Source organism: Anser cygnoides, chromosome 10 (genome assembly GCF_040182565.1).
Source record: "Anser cygnoides isolate HZ-2024a breed goose chromosome 10, Taihu_goose_T2T_genome, whole genome shotgun sequence".
Lineage (NCBI taxonomy): Eukaryota > Metazoa > Chordata > Aves > Anseriformes > Anatidae > Anser > Anser cygnoides.
This window is the reverse complement of record NC_089882.1, coordinates 1,776,354-1,797,673: the sequence shown is the minus strand read 5'-3', so window position 1 is coordinate 1,797,673 and position 21,320 is coordinate 1,776,354. Positions and strand designations below refer to the sequence as shown.

At 36.7% G+C, this 21,320-nt stretch overlaps 1 protein-coding gene across 12 annotated transcripts in view; it reads left to right on the top strand.

Annotated features, from left to right (window-relative positions):
* CACNA1D (calcium voltage-gated channel subunit alpha1 D) overlaps positions 1–21,320 on the top strand; it is a 185,853-nt gene that overhangs the window by 43,421 nt on the left and 121,112 nt on the right. For all 12 annotated transcript variants that reach the window (XM_067003174.1, XM_067003173.1, XM_067003179.1 and 9 more), the window contains exon 4: positions 21,099–21,238. In XM_067003174.1, coding sequence (XP_066859275.1) covers positions 21,099–21,238 — 140 coding nt within the window. The remainder of the gene's footprint in view (positions 1–21,098; positions 21,239–21,320) is intronic.

Here is a 21,320-nt window from a genome sequence, read left to right as displayed (position 1 = left end):
CTTCCAGGGATGGTGACTCAACCACTTCCCTGGGCAGCCCATTCCAATACCTAACAACCCTTTCAGTAAAGAAGTTCTTCCTAATATCCAACCTAAACCTCCCCTGGCACAACTTTAGCCCATTCCCCCTCATCCTGTCACCAGGCACGTGGGAGGATAGACCAATCCCCACCTCGCTACAGCCTCCTTTAAGGTACCTGTAGAGAGCAATGAGGTTGCCCCTGAGCCTCCTCTTCTCCAGGCTGAACAATCCCAGCTCCCTCAGCCGCTCCTCATAAGGCTTGTTCTCCAGACCCCTCACCAGCCTCGTCACCCTTCTCTGGACTCACTTGAGCACCTCCATGTCCTTCTTGTAGCGAGGGGCCCAAAACTGAACACAGTACTCGAGATGCGGCCTCACCAGAGCTGAGTACAGGGGGACAATCACTTCCCTAGACCTGCTGGCCACGCTGCTTCTTATACAAGCCAGGATGCTGTTGGCCTTCTTGGCCACCTGAGCACACTGCTGGCTCATATTCAGCTGGCTGTCAACCAATACTCCCAGGTCCTGCTCTGCCAGGCAGCTTTCCAACCACTCATCTCCCAGCCTGTAGCGCTGCTTGGAGTTGTTGTGCCCCAGGTGCAGGACCCGGCACTTCGCCTTGTTGAACCTCATACAGTTGGCCTCAGCCCATCGGTCCAGCCTATCCAGATCCTCCTGCGGAGCCTTCCTACCCTCGAGCAGATCGACACACGCACCTAACTTGGTGTCATTTGCAAACTTACTGAGGGTGCACTCAATCCTCTCATCCAGATCATCGATAAAGGTATTAAAGAGAACTGTCCCCAGTACTGAGCCCTGGGGGACTCCACTAGTGACCGGCCTCCAGCTGGATTTGACTCCATTCACCACAACTCTTTGGGCCCGGCTATCCAGCCTGTTTTCAACCCAACGAAGCGTACGCCAGTCCAAGCCATGAGCAGCCAGTTTTTTGAGGAGAATGTTGTGGGAAACGGTGTCAAAAGCCTTACTGAAGTCAAGGTAGACCACATCCACAGCCTTTCCCTCATCCATTAAGCATGTCACTTTGTCACAGAAGGAGATCAGGTTCGTCAAGCAGGACCTGCCTTTCATAAACCAATGCTGACTGGGCCTGATTGCCTGGTTGCCCTGTAAGTGCCGCGTGATGACACTCAAGATAATCTGCTCCATGAGCTTCCCTGGCACTGAGGTCAAACTAACAGGCCTATAGTTCCCCGGGTCTACCCTCCGGCCCTTCTTGTAGATGGGCGTCACATTTGCTAGCCACCAGTTGACTGGGACCTCCCCTGATAGCCAGGACTGCTGATAAATGATGGAAAGCGGTTTGGCCAGCTCCTCCGCCAGTTCTCTCAGTACCCTCGGGTGGATCGCATCCAGCCCCATCAACTTGTGTACATCCAAGTGCTGTAGCAGGTCGCCAACCATTTCCTTGTGGATTATGAGGGCCACATTCTGCTCCCCATCCCCTTCCACCAGCTCAGGGTACTGGGTATCCAGAGAACAACTGGTTTTGCCGCTAAAGACTGAGGCAAAGAAGGCATTAAGCACCGCAGCCTTTTCCTCATCTCTTGTAACTAAGTTTCCCCCCGCATCCAGTAAAGGATGGAGATTCTCCCTAGTTCTCCTTTTTGTGTTGATGTATTTATAAAAACATTTCTAAAAACATTTATGGTATTGTCAAACTGTCCAGGTGGTATACACTGCAGTCAGATGTTCAGTTAGTGAATACATGGGGCGGATGTCAAGCTAGCTAGCTTGAGCATGGAGATGGGTGCAGCTCCAGTCAGACTTCACTCTACAGATTTTAGGTGACAAACTTGTGCTGATGTTTTGCTGCTAAAACTTTAAGGCTGTTTGTACTCAGGTTCAGCTGATGTTGGTAAACCTTATATATGCTACAGTCACTTCTCTGCTAGCACTGTTGGTAAATTCTTATGAATATAAAAAATAAAATACATCCCCATATAGCCGTCCTTGATGCGGTCAAGTTTACAGCACATCTATTAATTACTTTTTGACTCAGTTAAACTAATTGAGCAAATATGATCAAAGCATAGTATTAGTTTAGAATTAAAATGCCTGTTGTGGTAGACAATCTAAAGTAATGAGACACAAGCTGAATATGAAGTATGTCTAGTTCAGAGAAAACCTACTCAGTAATGTGAGAAAGACAGGAGAATGCAATAAAAGTAAGCACGTATAGTGTATTTTCTCTTTCCTTGTTGCCAACTTGAAGCATACTTTCTGTGGAATTTTGTAAATTTTCACACCCAGGGAGGTAAGCAAGCTTGGTATCAGTTTGTCTTGAAGACAGCACAGCATATCAAATTGATTTCACTGTTTACGTTGTGTCATCATTGCAGTGCTATTTTGCTGCCTGAGCTGCAGCTTCTCAGGTCCTTTAAAAAAGTGTTCTACACAACCAGCAACTGACCTGAGACTGGATTTTTGTTCAGAAAATTTTCTGAATCAGCCAGCAGCTGGGCTAAATTATTCTAAATTGGCCTTTTCTTGAGACCTGTATGCTTTTCTGGAGGGAGTGTGGATGGTGTCTCAACACAATTCTTCAGAAATTAAAATTTACCCTGTAATTTCATTCTGTCATTTGATGACATGTCTGTACTGCACTTGCTTATGTAATGAACTGAAACCTAGCTGAGGCATAAAGCATTTAGTCCTCCAGTATTCTTTGTTGTTAGAGGTGGGGTAATAGTTGCAATAATCTATAGGCTAGTTTTCAAAACATATTCTCTCAGTTTGGCTAAGTGGTATTAGAATGGCCCTTTCTGTAATATTTTTATTATCCCTTGGGAAAGCAAGCTCATATGAAAGGATACACTCATTCAAAAGATAGAAAAAACATAAATGACAGCATTTTAAATTTTCTATGTCAGTATGCAGCAGAGAAAACATAACACAAAAATAAACAGCTACATAGCATAGTCCCTGCAAATCATGCTTCTAGAAGATGGCAAATAAAGGTGAAAGTTCTTCTGCCCTCTAATATGACTTTTTTTTTTTTTAACAGAAATGTGGATTTTTTCAGTAATATCAGGGGCTGATTGCCTGGCTAGCTTGTCTCTGCTTTTATCACTGCCACAATCTAAATGACAAGTATATAGCCTGAATACCTGATCCAACCTTGTTTTGTGACAATAGAAAAAAGGCTTTGTATTTGTCCAACATCTTTCATCCAAACAAAACATTATTACAATGAAGTGTCACTGGATACTTTCCAAGTTCTAGGTTCAGTACTGTTCCTTTTGACTTAGATGAGAATATTGTCTAACTTTAGAGAAGATAAATACATAACAGTGCAGACATCATCAAGGCTTGTGTAACATGGGAAAAGACAACTTAAAGCAAAACAAACAATCATTTTTTCTTCTAAGAAAGTTCACATACATTTTGAGGAACCCCATGCAAAGAACTCCAACATGTTCAATGTTATAAAGCTCTGTAAATTTTTTAGAGGGGGAAAATAGTTGAGGTGCCCTGGCTGAAATGTCAGCCTATGGTGTCTCAAAAAATAGTGTAAGAAATATTGATCAAAGGTGATTGGAAAAAACTAGAGATGATTCTTCGGTGGAGTTCAAGTGGGGACAGTTTTGACCCTGAAGGAAGGATTTGAAGTTTAGAAATGTTCACTGAAGTAGAGACATGTAAATAAATGTGTGTTTTAAAATTAAATAACAGATTTATGTGCTTACTCTGACACTTCTGATAGAGGGTAAATTCATAATCCTCTATTGGATCAATTAATTAGGATAATAGGATGATTGTGGAAAGATTTTTTTTTTTTTTTGTAAGAGTGAACTGTAACAGCTTGACATTTTTCAGCTAGGAAAATTGAAGACTGTGGGAGAATTTCATTGGGGGAATATGATAGAGAGAGAAGCTGCTTAAGTTAAACTATAGCGTTGGCTCACAAACAATTGGGTATCAACTAGCTGTGAGTAAAGTTATACTGGAGATTAGAAAGCTTTCTAAACACCAGAGGGGTGAGATAGAGGAACAGACTTCCTGTGGGAGTGAACAAGACATTCATGTTTGGAGGATTGGGCCCCCAAAACTGGGACGACTTCACATATTGAAATGCTGTCATCTGTGCTGGGAAAGAGTGTGGTGAAGAATCAAGAAATAAAATAGGAGAAACTCAGAAATCTGATGAGTTTACTGACGTTTTAATAAAATATCTCTTGAACAACCCCCAAACCTAATAAAGTACTAGACTGTTTTGTTAGTCAATATTATTGTACAAAAATAAGCCTTAGAATATCTGCAAAAAGATAAAATAGTTTATTCAGGACTTAACTGGTGCTACTGCTGGTTCTCTGCATAGCCTTTAGAAGTGGTGAATGATGAGTTGCTGAATTACCCAGAGTACTAAGCAAGCACCTGGGTCACATAGTGGTAGTCTCTTAGGCTTCAATAATATTTCACTTCTTATCTAAGTGCATTTTTTTTAAAAAAATGGCTTATTCTTAGTAAAACAGTAAAGGTGGTCTTTGTAAACCCAAAGTCTCATTGGTTAGAAGGGCCTGTAGGTATTTATTTATATTTTCTGTAACGATGAGGCAGTACTGTCATGATGATTTATTGGAATATAGTTTCACTCATTCTTGAGCTCTTTTCCTAAAGGATAATATCTTGGCACTATACAGGATTAATGACAATCTGTGAAATTAGGAATAAGTGTAGTACTTGGGCTGAAATGCCTCATACAGAGAAAACAATGGAATTACATTTCAGGTGAGAAAACCAAAGCTGGAGAACCATTTTTAAATATGTTACATTTTCATTCCTACCTACGCTTTGCACAAGAACCTTCTTACAGAGTATTGTAGATAGTGGCCCAAGAAAAATATGATAGTGTGGAAATATTCAAATGTGAAGTGGGTACCTGTTTAAAACCAAAACCTAGGTTTATTTTTGAAGTGTTGAGTGGTGTTGTTAAAAATGTAAGGATAGTTAAGATTAACAAAAAATAACAGGAATAATCCATGGCATTACTCTGCTAGAAAATAATCATACAGCAGATATTCTTACACGGCTATGTGGCCATTTTAAATAATTGTTTTAGATCTAAACTGCCTTCCAAAAATAACAATTTATTGTAATATACAATATTGTAGAATTGAAGCTGCCTTTGTGTTCCTATTTTGTTCTTCACTGGTTTAATACTTAATTCTGAGAGTCATCAGTGAGTCTATATCTAATAAACATTTGCTCATGTGAAGAAATGAGAACTTACATTTTGCATTTCTATGAATGAATGTCAGGGGAAAACAAACAAACAAACAAACAGGCTTTTAAGTCTGAGCTAACATGCTGTTTGTCAGTTATTACTCCACCCAACAAAAATCAAACCAAGAAATGAAGGTTATTCTCTGGTCAACAAGTACATCATACTATCTCCAATGCATTTTTGCATGCCATTTTTAATTCTTTGGCAACTTCAACCTTTTAACCCTATTTTCAGGATAAACTAAACATACAGAATTAAAAGCTCGTCACTTTCTGTAAACTGTATTAATTATACATGGAGTACAGGTTTTCCGTGCTTTCAAGAGCTTTCTTCAATCATTTGGCTCTGTCAAACAAAACAAAAGGTTTAGTCTTATATGTAGTAAAAAAAGCAAGTAACTTGTTCATATTGCAGAAAGAAAATGCTATCATAATTTAAATAACAGTCCTGAAATATATAGACATGTTGAGAATAGAGATTCATGTCCAGGCATGCTGGATACATATTTATTGTTCAAAAAGAAATACGTTTGTTATGTGATCTTAGCATTCCACAATTGTACTGTCTTTCATTACTAGTAAAAGATTAATGTATGCAGTCCACTTGGTGGTTGTGTAGTATGTTGCGTTCTTAACTACTGCTTTTGAACATGGCATGTATGCATGTGTTATTTAGGGAATGTTTGTGCTCCCACCCAGAATAGGCAGATTGTAAATCATTATTTTTAGTCATCTGTGGGAATTTTGGAGATCAATGTAATTGTATTTATCATGTGCTTTTCTGTGAGATAACTGTATAATGTACAAGGCACAATTTGTTGCTGTTATTTTGCTTATTTTTAAACAAATAAATAAGCAGACCCCCCACCCCACCCCAAATAACCTCTTCCCTCACCCTCCCCCCTTTCCCCAGAAAACAGAAAGGAGTTCAGATGCTTAAAAAGGACGTGAACTAAGTCTTGTAATATGGCTGAATTTCCCTGAAGGAGGAGGAAGGTGTCAGTTATGATTAATGTGAACAACATTTATGGCCCTTGAGATGTGACCTCTCGTTACAGTAAATGTGACAGCATGAATTATTTTCAATTACGGTGAACTACATACAGCTACATTAGTTCTGACACACCTCACTAGGAGATTGCTGCTTTGATACCTTTAACCAAAGGAAAATGGCAAAACTTTTGAGTGCAAATGTGCATGTCACTTAAGCAAAAACATTGGATTTTGACTATGATGTATTATTGCCTCAGGTTTTACCCGCTTGTATTACATCATTTGTTCTTTCCACTGCCTTGGGCACTAGAAAATATGAAAACTACCTTTTTAATATGCTATGTATATTAAATGCAAATGCTGAAATTTATTAAAAAAAACAATTAGGGGAATTATCTATCTTTTGTTGATAGTAACCTGCATCTTTACTTGGAGCCATATAAGCAGGGTTTACCAACTATTAGCATGTTCCATTTAGTATGGTATAGCTTTAATGTTTATTAACGCTATCAATTTAATCTGAAAAATTAAATAACTCAATACAAAATATTTATCACTTCATGCAAACAGTTGTTATAATGTCACTACTTTTTTCTTCAAGGTTCAATTATCATGCTTCAGTTTCTACCTCTAAGCTTTCATAGAAAATAAAAGATGCCCTAGGCAGAAGTCAACCTTTCACTTTTGCTACAGAGGAGATGCCATCTATTTCACGCTTGCTAAGTATTCCATCGAAACATGAGTAAAACAATGCCTTTGGCAAATCCTAAGTTAGAAATAGCACTGAGCAAAAGAAATAGTTTTAATTAAAGCATTTTGTTCATCTTTGAGGACTTCATCTTGCAGAGTATTGAATGTTTCATCTTGCAGATTTGCACGTTGCAGAGTTGAACATCTTTTCTGCAAAGATGAAGACCCTCAACTCTTTCCAGATTCAAAGGATTGGTGTTTGTTATGGAATCATACAGTAGAAAACTTGCAATATAAAATGGCCCATTAGCAAAAGAGTATAAAATGGTATTTGCCTATGCTAAAGTAATTTTGATTTAAGGACTTGCAGAGGAAATTCCTTTTAACTTTTATCCCAGGTTAAGGGTTTCAAACCTCAGTTTTTCCAGTATTTACACTGGCCATTGCATATTGTAGTACCGGATTGTGAGAATATATGTCAATGCGTCAAATAGCTATTTCAAAGATCAAAGTATAGTATAAATTTATTTCCATGTCTTAGTGTCTTTCCAGGCCGTTAAGATGGAGAGATTTGTATCTTAGTTATTACACTTACTAAAACTTAAAATAGAATCATAAAATTTTATAAGAGCGTTCTTCAATCTTCAAATCACTCAAACAGTGGGAGTCATAACATTTTGAATTCACCTTTTCTGGCTGTAAAATGTTCTCACTTAGACACTCACATTCATCAGAGGTGATGAAGATTTTTTATTTTTTGCATGTTTATGCAACAGAAGAATTCTCCGCTGTTGTAATCTGAATTTCTTCAGTGTTGTAAACAGTTTCATACTTGAGAGATAACATAAAATGTTCAAAATCAAAGGAGGACGTTGTGGCCCTAATCTAATATCCATCCTGCACAGACAATGAGGGATAGGTTAACAGATGACACCTTAGGTTTACAATATAACGGGTTCTCTCCTTCTTCTGGAGGTGATGAACGCTATTAGTAATACAGTAGTTTTTCTGATTTTTTTTAACAGATGATGGTGATTCATTCTGTCCAGCCAAATAGTTTTACATCAAAATTTTAGCTACAGTTTAACACAGTCCCAAAAGCACTGGTACCATAATGTGCCTGTTCAATGGTAATGTTTGTATATTCTTAAAACAAGGAACCAACTCTCTTGATTTTTATTCTGCTTTTTTCATGTACTTGAGTCCTCACTTAAATGTACTAAGTGCCCATTTTTAACTGTAATACATAGACTCTGACTTTTTGGCTGTACATACTCTCCCTGTCTCATTGGCAAAATGACAGTTGGGATGGACTGTCCAGGTGGGCCAGGCAGGCTGTGTGTCATTAGTAGAACTTATATATACAAACACATAGGAATGTCTCATATGAATTTAAGAGCACATTTCTATAGAATGTATGAGATCAAATTAGCCAAGCTGAGGCTGAATTCCTAATGATCGCTTTTTCATCTTAACAAGTATGGAAGTAGAAGAAGTTGGAAAAGTACAGGACTGACTCCACATAAACATCTTGAGCAAAGGAGTGTTGTTGAAATTCTGTGCATACAACTGAAGAATGCATTCTATGTCTCTGTGATTTGTATCTAATAAAAGTAATCATTTTTCTCGCCTACTTGAAAATAGTTGTGGTAGACCTGATTACAATTCCTGAGGTGTAAAAAGTCTATATTTTTTCCAAAAGGGTAGTATCTTGTTCCATATAATTACTTGTGAGAACACAACTTGTAAATATGCTTTAGGGGCTATTTCACTGAGTAGCTGTGAGCAAGTTATAGGGACTGAGTTATTTTACATCACCTGGAGAGCTGTTTTATGGATGGGGAAAAAGCAAGTGTTGGTATACTCAAACTGCCTTATAGAGATAGTGGAAGTGAACTTGAAACTGTGACAGAGTACTTACAAATATATTGTTCCAGACACGGTGTTCTCTGGAAATCAAGACTGATCTCTGAAATAAGTGAAAAAAGCTTAGATGCAGTTCAGATAAGAATAATAAAAACAAGACAATCTTCCTGATAAATATTGCTCTGTATGGAGAAGTGGAAAATGGAATAAGAAACTCAACCTAAATTAATCTCCTGGGCTACTAAATTGTGTTGGAATGAGGAAGAAAATTACTTTGTGTTATAACTGAAATTGCAAGGATACACTTAGAAGTGTGTGAGATTTTCTGAGCATTGCTTACTGCCTTTAATATTAAGGCTAGCTAGTGATTAAAAAAACAAACAAGCCTAGTCACTTGCAGAATCTGAAACTGTAATTGCAGCAGCTACTGGGGGAGTACTAACTAATGTTAGTAACATTTGACAAGAGAGAATAAAAACTGATTCATCTGTAGAGAAGAAAGAAATTTGGCTTTAGGGCAGGCAGTTTCATATTTTTCTTTCTATCAGAAGTTGCAGACTTTATCGCTAAGGTTTGATCTGTAGATCACAGGAATTGATATAGTTATTTTAGGCCAAGTCTAGTACATTGCCTTTGAGTACTTTTTAAAGATTTTTTTGGGGAGGGAATACTATGTAAGAAATCTTTTTTATTTGAATTAAAAGGTATAAGGGATGAAGAACAAACACATGTTTTTTTCAACTTTATTCCGTTTCTTTCAATTTACTTTTTAATTTTGTAAGTATTTCTAGTGTTTCAGCAATGACTATAGGTAGTATTCCAGAGGTTTATTTCTTTCTAAGCTAGTACACTTATCGTTACTTCCGCTGAACACTTTACTAGTGTGGCATATAGGTTAAAATACAGAAAATAGTAAGTCTTCAACATGGTGCCATTACTAGAAACTAGCTAAATAAGTTCTTAATTTTTAATATTAATTTTCAGAAGAGTCTACCAGTATTTGAGCACAGATGAAATAAAGACATATATGTCACTGATCTCGTATGTGGACAGAGTACGAATTTGGTGTTTTAACTGTGCTATTTTTTTTCTTTCTTGGAGCTCCTCGATGTGCACAGAGAACCATTCCACCTCTTAATTCTTTTCCTTGTGGTCCAGATTTGCAAGGAATGTACGGGCTAATACCCTTTATTTTAGGGAGCAAAGGGTTTCCATTGAAGACTATTATGGCAAAAGAGTACAGTTCTCCTTGCAACTGTTTGCTCCAGAAGTCAGCATTTTCATGATTATGAAACGGCCAGAACAATCTGACCCTCACTAGTCTGATGAATAAACAAAATGCACTTCTCATGTTCATTGAACCTTCTGTTCCAGTTGAAAGAAATATAGAGGTCTTTCCTTTCATTGTTATCCAAATACTTAATTACTGGCCACACAAAATGGGAATCACCCTGCATTGTCTTCCTGCAGGAAAATCCCAGTTTCTTCAGTCAATGTAAATTTTGCATATCTGGAGTTTACTACAAAGTATTAACTCATCAATATCTTGTCAGGAGAAAAGCTTGGATTTTTTTGATGACTGAGGAGTAAAATTTTTATTAGACACTTCAGCCATTTGGTTCAGAAACAATCATAGGTGAGGATAAGTAGTAGAATTTGTTCAGCAAACTGCGGCAATCAAGGATAAAGTTGTGCTTTTGCATTTTCATGGGTATTGCAGACCATTCTACTGTCAGTTCAGATAAACTCTTTTTCTGTTCTTCACATCTTTGTTTTGAACAGTGTCTACAAAAAGTATTCTATGTTGCCTTCTCCTATAGGTAAAAGTTTATTTCATTAACATTGTTGCTGTTGACGTTTTTGTAGCTTATGATTTCTAATGCTCTGGCAGGCTGTCTGCTCATAAGTAGTGCAGTCTTCCCAGAATTACTCTGAGAGTTATTTTTTATAGTGCAGTACTGCATATTACCTCCTAACAAATACAATGTAAATTAATGTATATCTAACTATATAAGAAATTCTTCCTAGAAAAAAAAAATCCAAAGAGGTTATAGAACATGTAGAACATGTAGCATGTCATTACCAGAAAGCCATTAGATTTTTTCACAATTGAACATGTTATCTAACTACCATACTCCACAGTATACAAGCTGTATATATATATATCATATCCACAACATGCATTGCATTTGACACCATCCGTGTGAAATTCTAATGTTGGTCTGATGCTGGAAAACATTAAACAAGAAACAAAGAACTAAATACATATTTCTTTGTCTGATCAAATTTCTTAACGTTATTATCCCGGTCTAGAGGATTTACATCCTCTAGTATTCTAAACCACTTACTGATTTTTTAAAATACTTCACTTCTGTAGCCTGTCCTGCTTTGTTTCTCTGCTCTGTTTCAATATGTGCAAAGGAAAGAAAAAATGAAATAAATACAATGAATCTTGTAGACTGTTATGTTTGAAGATGCTTGCTGGGGGAAAAGAAAGCGAAAAGGGCAATGGAATAGGTGGTAGACTGAACTGCCTTATTTTGAAATATTTTTGAGTGTATTTTAGATAGAATATTTGAAATTAAAGCCATTTTCATTCATTGTTCATAAAAAAATTTAAAACCTACTGCTAGCTTATGAAAAGACTTAAACACTTAAATTATTTGCTTGTTTAATTTTACAAATAAAATAAATGAAAGTAATAACAGTAAGTCATATCCTTCTTAAAGTGCACGTAGGGAGCACTGCTTTCCCACAAAAAAAAAAAAAAAAAAACAAAAAACAGGGAGGGGAAAAGACCAGAAGAGAGAATATATAAGCAGGGTAGATTGAAGACAATGACAAGTATGTCATCTTTGTTGGTAGTCATTAATATATTTCTATTTTGTACATGAATGAAATATTGCCGAAATGCATTTTTTTTAACCCACCTTGCCCTTTTTTTTTTTTTTGATTTCACTTTGAACATTCTGGGAAGTCTGTTTTAAAGAAATTTTTTAAGTTAAACATAAAATGTGGGCTTGTTACTAGTCTCAGAATGCTTGAAAGTTTTCTACGTTCTAACATAAGTTTATAAAGTACTGGATTTGTTGCTGTCAGTGCACCTGTTTGTTTTCTGCTTGTTGGTTTCTGTACGGTCAGAGGCGAATTTACAGGGATTAGAAAATGGTTTAAAAATTCTCTGAGAATTTGAGTATGTTTCCTCCCTCCCCACAGTGTCTAGCCAAAATCTGCTCCCTTATAAACAAAATTGCTGGAGAGTACCAAAATATGTTTAAGATTACTTTAATGCTGTTTTCTGACTAGATACATGTTTAATTCATCTCTTGACACTGACTCTAGTCAACTGCATAAGGTAAAAATATGTGACAGTATACATAAGCATTGTTTCCTACTTCCTTACTTTGCTGAGTTTATTTTCCTGAATATAATCAATTAAATAAGAGGGCAGTAGAAATACACCCAAGTAATTTGGGTTCTATTCGAGTTATATTCTTTATTGCTTGCTTGGCCTGCTTTCTGTTGTGCAATTCAGATCCTTTGGCAAGCTGTGCTTAATCTTCAGTAGGAGTTAGTATGGATTTAGGGTTGAAACTTGCACTCCGCTACCTATTGGCATTTCTACAACTTGCCTTTCACACTTTGTAAATATAGTTATTGCTAAGTGATGTACTGTACTCAGGAGAACTCAAATTTTCCTTTTGATGGAGAAATACTTTCTTGATCATTGTTCCTTTTTTTTTTTGTTTTTTGGATAATTTTTCAGTTGATGGTAAATTGGTGGGTCAGTTACGTATTTAGTCACTCGTGAGTACTTTTCCAAAATCATGCCGTTTACCTTGTTCCTTCAGAACAGTATGAATCAGAAAAAGCCTGTGCTGTACAAGGGAATGTAGGAGAGTAGGAATAGTGTGTGTAATAACATACACATAGAAAATGCAAAGATTTTGTACAGCATGTACAAAAATAGAATGGGTCTACACAGAGGCTTGTTTCCAGCATGAAAAATTGTCATCTGGATGTACCATTTTCCTGTCTGTACAAATCATTCTTTATAGAGCTGAGGTGTGTAACTATATCTCCATAATTGTGTTATTTACAAGGTAAAATGGGAAAAAAAAAACACCATGATTAAACGTATGAGAAGCAATCACATTCAAAGGCGAAATGCAGGTTTACAGCGCATTTAGGGGAAGTGACTGCAGGAAATAAAAAAAAAGTAATCAGTGTTAAACATGATCTGCTTAGTCATCTATCTGTGGCTGCCAGCATCTGGCAGATGAAAGCATGGGCATTAGTGCAACCTAAAACTGTTTTTGAAAATTGAGATACTGTTTTGGTGACTTAAGTTATTCAAATTTTACTTCAGATTACATTGGTCAAAAAGCGGAATTTAATTGCACTTGAATTTAATTACATTTCAGCATATGGCTTACAAATCCATTTTGCTCATTGGCTGTGCACAGTATTTCTGAGCTGTCCCATTGTGCATTCTTTTCTTGCAGGCATACATGCCTGCTTGAGGTCTAGAGAGTGGAACTGTTAATTGTGGCTGTACCAAACGATTGTGAATTCACAGTTCAAATGAGATGAAAACAGTTTGTATCCTCTTTGGAAACAGTGATAATTCTGTGAGTGAGATTTGTCATTCAGCAGTGCTATTAAGAACATGACATCCCTTCAGTTTTATATAAACTGGTTTAAAAATGCTCACAGTGTGTAGCAATTACTTAGTGTCAGCAGTACCTTCTGAATATAGAATGCGTGTTTGGTAATGACTCTTAAATATCAACATTGCTATTGGATGTACCAGTAGTAAGAGTCAAAACGTGGATCTCTGGTAGTATGGTTGTGTCCTATGAAGAGCTACAGAAGGCTGAAGATATTTCTTAGCTTCATGCTAAATTCCTGCCCAGAGCTGCCCTGGATTTTACCGCTGAGCCAAAGCATTCATTTCTTTTTTATTCTTCAAGACTTTCACAACTGTGGCAGAAGCTAAATTTTTTTTACTTGTAGTAGAAATTTTTGTAAATTAAAGAATGTGTTTAGACTTTGACTTCTGGATAGATTTTCCCCAGATAGACTTCTGAATGCATAAAGACACATTACAAGTTAACATCCGAAAGTGGATTAGCCACCTCAGTACATTTCCAGCTACTGCCTTTTGAATTTTGGAAAAAAAAATCTCAGATTTTTGTCCACGCATATGCAAAAATGTTTTTTCTTTAGTATATATTTCTAGATGGAGTGTCTTTTTAATAGAGTTGTTCAGCAGTTACTATGTAAGGAGGACAGCTACTACTCGATTAAAAACGTACAGAAAATTTAGCTACCGAAAGTGGAGTCCATGTGAGCATTTAACTGATTCCTTGAGGTATATTGGCTACACAAGCTCTGCACTTCTTTTCCAGTGAGAATCCTAGTCCTCAGGAATCTGAAATCCGTTTAAACCTTTATTCTCTGAGATGTGGCGAGGAGGGTGCCCTAGGAGCAATTAAAAGTGAGGAACCATTGCTGGTCAAACATATACGTAAAATGATATCTGTATCTGGTTTTCTGCATGGCTGATCTGCAGAAGGGTGATCAGTTCAATTACTTCCCTTAAATGGAGTCTCTGATCTGCCTCTGATAAGCAGTTTTTATTCTGATACATGCATTTTACTTTGGATGCAAAAATACATTTCCACAGTTAAGAATTAATCCAAATCTTTGATGCCCAGGGAGTAGGAATTAATATGAGAAGACTCTTAATTATATAACATAATATATTAAGGTTTTGCAAACCAAGGACTTTTTATTTTGAAGCAATTTTCTTGTGAGACATCTTAAGTTATATGCTGAGTTTCAGTGTGTCATGTTCAAATATGTAGCAGTAGCTTTGCCTATTTTGTTCAGAGATTTTGAAAATATGAGGATAATAAATGATGACTAATGTATGCCATCTGGCAAGGGTAGAAAAAAAAGATTTCTTCCTGAGCAACAGGGTTTCTGCTAAGCTGATTTACTTAAAATAAGAATGCAAACATTTCTTTGCTGAGAAAATGTTCTAATGACTTCACTGAAACTCAGTGGATAAAGGTAGCCTTTTTTGGTACTAAATTATTGATATCAAAGTGGAGGGTGATGGTCTGTTGCATTATGAGAATGGCCACATATCTAACCTGTCCTGTTGTTGCATCACATATTCATAAAGAGATTTCTGAGACTTCAAGGGTTTGAGCAACATTAACAGAAGTGTTAGACAGCCTGGCAGGAGTTGGCCCTCTGAGAAGATAGAGGACCTAGCTCTGCTTGGAATCAAGTCAGTGAGCAAACTGCTGTTAATCTGTACTGCAATACGATTAGATCCTTAGTAACACATATTTTTGTGCTCCCTAACATCTTTAGATTTACAGCTATCAGTTTTTAACCTGATACTTTTGTAATGCAATCTAGAACTAAGTGCCATAATAGATGTTAGTAATTGTATACAATTTCTAATTGGATCTGTAGAAGCAAAATGGTCTTTTCAGTTGCTTTTCAATACAGATATTTTTCAGGGCCTCAGTCATACAGGTATCCTTATTTTTAGTTCAGTTGTCTTATTTCTGAGTGTTCCTACTTCCATTTTTAATGGAATAAATTATTCACTTAGATCTCAGCTAATATGAACAAAATAAAATGTGCAGGGATAGTTTTCTCCACCATAGAGAAAAATAAGAGATGTGTTCTTCATAATCCATTAGAACTGCAGTCTTCCATCTGTATTCTTAAATTATCACTTACTGCTTTAGCTTTACATAGAAAACCTGCCTCTGCAGCCCTTGCGGTAATACTGAAAATGGGATGATTACACTTTGAGTACTCTTGAGTAATGCTTGCTTAAGCTCTGGATGCACTAGGTGGTGTATGGCGTGTAGATCTACCTAGGTTGCAGAGGTAAAGATGGATGATGTCCCTAGTGACTGGGAGAAGGTGACAGAAGTGTGAGGAGGGACTGCCAGTACCTTCCTGAGGGTGAGCAGGTTGTCAGCTTTGCAGTTTGTATAAGAACATCTGTTGGCTGCCCACTTACTGAAAAACAGTCTGTAAAGAAAGCACAGCCTGTATACTTTGGATATTGGTGTTAACCAGTGTGCCAAATCACTCCTCTGGACCCCGTGGAAGACACAATGTGAATTTAAAAAAAAATGTGAGAGCATGAAGACAGGAAGGAAAATGAAAAGACAAAAGGAAAAAAGAAAAAAGGAAGAGAGGAAGGAAAAAGGAGGAAACAAAGAAAAAGCATTGAAAATAATTTACCTCTTTAGTTGTCAATGTATACAAATGTTTTCCTTTTTAACAGGGTTTTCAAGAAATTGGGTCTTAGAATGTCCATTAGCTATTCTGTTAAAAAAGCATCCTTTCTTTGTGCCATTGGCTCAGTTAATAGCATCATCCCCAATTCTATCTTGTATCCATTATGAATATACATATCTCAGGGCAAACTCTGGAACTAGGGCACACATTTCCATTTTTCCACAGAAAAGAAGGAAAACTGTTGTACAATGCTCAACACTGTGTAGACTGCAGGGGCATATATTGAATGTGTAGTGGATGTAGGTAGTTGTACTTGTCCTGATTCTGTCTGTACTTTTCCCTGTGCCCATGTGAGAATTATGTGAAATGTATCAAAATAACAGGAATATTAACTGGAAGAAACCTCTGGAGGTTATCTAGACCTTCAGCTCCTAGCAGAACTGTTGCCAGCACTAGATCAGATCAGCTGTGCCTTCGTCTAGCTGCATCTTCAAAATCTCAACTGCTTTGAGGCCACCTGTTCCAGTGACACATTGCCCTGTTGGCAGAGAAGTTTTTCTTATCTCCATGGAGCTTGTGGCTGTTTCCCCTTATTTTACTGTCTGCTGTTACATAGCATTTGGTTTCATCATCTTTGTAACTCCCCTGCAGATAATTATAGTCCACTGTTCTTCTATATAGTCACTGTCCTTCTCTTAACCTCCTTTTTGAGGGAGAGGTGATCTTTTCTTTGCTGGAGTTTGCACTTTCTCAACATGGCTTTTGAACTAAGAGGCCCCAAACTGCAGTAGTAGTGCAGCCTCACAGCACAGTGTAGAGTTGAGATAATTTCCCACAATCTGCTGACCACGCTCTTCCCAATGCAGCCCAGTGTGCAATTTGTCTTACAATGAGCACATATTTAACTTGGTGTCCACTGTGACTTTTGGGTCCTTTCTCACCCTGTGTTGAAGAATGAAATTATTCTACCCAAGGTACAGAACTTTACACTTTTTTTTTCTGAAATTCATGAGGTTTCTGTTGGTCCAGCTGTCAAGGTTTCATATGGCCCCTCTGCTTTGGCACACACTGACTTCTCAGTTTTATTCATGCACTGCAATTCAGAATGCTCTGAGTGCAGAACTCAAGCTGCTATTCAGATGTGGACATCCTGCAGTCTTGGTCCGCACTGAATTTGTATTAGGTAGAGCTACCCTGTGAACATAGGAAGCAGGGTGCCAGTATGTATTTCTTCCTTTCATTCTTTCTTTTTGTTTTTAGGACTCTTTATCCTTTTTCTAAAACTTCTGAGAATTCTATCTACCCTGCATGAGATTAATAATACCATTATCTGAACTAGTAAAAACAAAATGACTAATAATGAAAAATTATCATAATGCCTTGCAAAAGCAAAGTTACATCTTTTTTCCATGTTAGTCTTTTAAGAACTAGATAAGCACGTAGTAGATAAGAATTTACTCATGAAAATAACTACCAAAAGTAAAATAGATGAATAAAAGCATGTGCAGGGCTTTCTGCTATCATTAAACTAACAGAACTCTGCAGGAGAATATGCAGGGTAAAAATATAATTGATTTTCATCTCACTATATTTTTCTGATATCATTTTACAGAGATTGAAGCTTAGTTTCAGGGAAATAAATTTTCAGATAGAAATAGCATAAACTGTAGGAACCCATTCCTATGATTCCCACCTAAAACAAGCAGTCCCTTTGTTTTGTTAAAGAGGGAGTTTGCAGGATCACCTCATTGGTTGGGAAATAATTGTTAAATGAAAGTTTTCAAGTCTCTTTAAAACAAACAAACAAAACAAAACAAAACAAACAAAAAAACAAACTGAAATGGGTAGAGTCTTCCAATTCACATTATTGAAGAGAATGAAAGAGAAGAGAGAAGTAGCTTTTCTACCATCTGGTAACAGATCTTGTGGAGGAGTCACAAAGGACTTGTCTGTGGCTGGTTAATTACCCATCCAGAGCTCTGCCTTGCTTTGGAGTAGCTGTACTAATGCCTGTTTCCTTTCTGATTAGTGCCACCTGCTACTGGTCTTCAGTGGGCCAGAACCCAGTGCTCATCTTGGTCACATGCCGTAGCTGTTTTTCTTCTATATTCCAGCATACCTCAAAAAGAAAATAGGATAAGAAGGAGGAGTAGGGTCCTGTTATGTTGATTCTAGAACAGGTAGAACTTAAAAAATAGTAGGATGAGAATAACATTCAAAAATCATCTTTGGGATCTACATGCTAGAGGAAGATTTGAAAAATTGGAAAATAGGTGCTGAACATGCCAAAAATGTGTATTCCACATGCCATATTTATCCATAATAAAAGTGGTTCTTACTGGTGCTAAAACGTGATTTCATTTTGTCTTGGCTGCTCTAAAATGCTCGTTTTCATAGTATTATCATTTTCCATCTCGCTTGGAAGGTACACCTTCACAGTAATTGCACTGAAATTGCAATAGCATTTTTCTCCCTGATCTGTTAACCGGAAGCTGTAAGCTAGTGACAGTAAGAGTTACCGCCATTGGGTTTAAAAAATGAGCTTGCCTTGTATCACATATTGCATGAACGGAATGTTTGCTATGCTGGTTAAGAACTAGGAAACAGTCCTGCTTCCACAGAAGGGAAATAAAATGTGCGGGAAGATGAGTGCTAAGTGGGTAGGATAGAGTTGTTAGATGTGAACTGTAACAAATGAACTGCTAGGGTACGTGACTATTAAGCAAGTTTCACTGGGCGTAGGACTGGTTCCTAGCCCAAATACCTGTAGAGCATTAAGACGTTCCAGGAAGGGGAGCAGTGAAGGGCAAAGATGGTTATTAGGGTGGAATCTGGTACGTTCATGGGCAGTATTAAATTACATATTTCCTTATAATAACAATAGACTGGTTGTGATGGCCTAGAAGGGTTGGTCCAGTCCTGCATTCCTTTCACGGTAGGAAGCTGGTGAAATTTGCCTATATGAAGCTTCCCCGCTTTTGTTTCGTGTTGGTTTTTACTACTGTGACTACTGATATGTATTTTGCCTATAGCAAATGCCAACCTAATATTTTTGTCTTCCTTATGTTGTCTTACATTATTTATCTTTCTATACCCGAGTTACAGACTCGTATGCAGGGAGACAGAAATAGCTGTTATTGTGGAATGTATACATGGTAGGACTTGGTTGAATTTCAGCATTTTTGCAGTATGGTTCTCAGAAATGCTGATAATTCATATTATTGTAACCCTTGTGGTGCCTTCTAGCTAAAAAATTGTGATGGCTCTTGGTGCACAAAGCGTTCATGCTTCTGTGAGGCCACCTCACTCTTATCCTGTAATTGCTCCAGTTTATCAGTAATAAATTAATAGGTAAGTGGAAGGGACGATTTTGAAATACGAATTAGGAAAAATAACTGGAGAAGGGTATCAATTAGTATCACTGGGCCAGAAGAACTCATGCAAAACAACATAGCTGAGGAGAAACTGCTTTGGGTGAAGATCTATAATGTTTATAAGCAGTATTTGGAGGGAAAATGCAGATCTATGGGATTGAGAAGAGCAGGATCTTTGCTTCACATTAGGGAAATCCTTACCTCTCATAGTGATTCCAGGTTGTCACTTGCTAGAGGTGGAAGGGATTATGTGATTTATGGATAAGCTTCTACCATTTATTAATTCACTAATGTCAGATTTATAAAAGGATATATCATGTCCTATACATAACCAACACTAAATGCCCTTTTCATGAGGAAAAGAAATCTGGCCCCTCGAATTCAGACTCTGCACGAGTTTATAAAAATCTTCCTTTTAAATTGTGAATGGACCATGTTTGTTTTTTATTTGGTTGTGTGTGAAAGTGTCAGGATGTATAACAAATAGCAAATACATAGTTTTCTGTGTAATGTCTTTGCTCCATAGATGTTTGTAGTCTTTTCTGAGCAGTTATGGTCCATGTAATTAATGCTGTGTGTGGTAATAGTGAGCAATAGCCATGAGTGCTTGAACAAATTAAAAATAATAATAACAAAAAAAAATCATTCTGTCTTGTATTCTTAGCTCTAATATTTGCATAATGACAGGTAACAAAACAAAGATTATACAAAGCAATGAAGTGATGAAAGTAAAAAGAAAAAATGTGTTAATCAACCTGTTTTGATAGCAGTGATTTTTACAGTTTATCCAAATCAAATATGCTATTACTCTAGAAAGAAAAAGCCACAAAAATATTATGCAACTAGCTCTGAAAAGATATTCAACATATATGTTGGTTTAAAATGTGATCTTTGGTAAAAATGAAGATGCTAATAATATTGTAAAAAAGTATTGAAGCAAATGTGAATTTGGAATGTCAATGATACAAGGTGGTGATACACTAAATTAAAATTTCTTCAACCATATTTGGATGATTTAAAGCAATAGTAGTGATGTGGAAGGAAGAATAAGTCAATATAAACTTCCACGTAAAAAAGAAAAAGATGTAAGACAGTAAAATTAAATTAAGACCCTGCTAGATAGATTACAATAACTTTTTGAAGTTCCATAGTACATAATGACACTGTCTCAAACTCCCTTATTAGGCAGAACTCTGTCCTAATTAAATAAAGGCTGATGTAAAGAATAGTGAAAGTAAGTATACTACTGCGTACCTTTTAAGGATGTTTCCAGGACCCTATTCTACAGCATTTTCTGGTTTTAATGAGTATAAAGAATACTATTGATCTGAGTGGGACTATTTACTTAAGCAAAGGCCCAGAGTGCTTCCATGTTTGCAGAACTGGAGTCTTTTTGTCTCGTGGAATGTGAAAACAGGAAATATCTCATGCAATTATATGATTATAACCTTGTCAGTGCAGCTATCATTAAATCTTGTGCAATTAAAACCCATAAATAAACTGCCATGAAGTACTATATCTCCATAGTCCTGATCAATACAATTTACCCTCTTACTGCGAATTGTAACTAGTAAAAGAGTTGCTAAATTACATTGTCTTTCATTTTACTTTCTCTTTGTCTTTTACAGGAAAAAGTAGAATATGCCTTCCTGATAATTTTTACAGTTGAAACATTTTTGAAGATTATAGCATATGGATTATTATTACACCCCAATGCATATGTTAGAAATGGATGGAATTTATTGGATTTTGTAATAGTAGTAGTAGGGTAAGTAACTTATACTTCGTTATAAAAAGGTCTTAAAATCTTATTTACAGTAAATTATTTATAGGTTTGTTTGGCTGTGTAT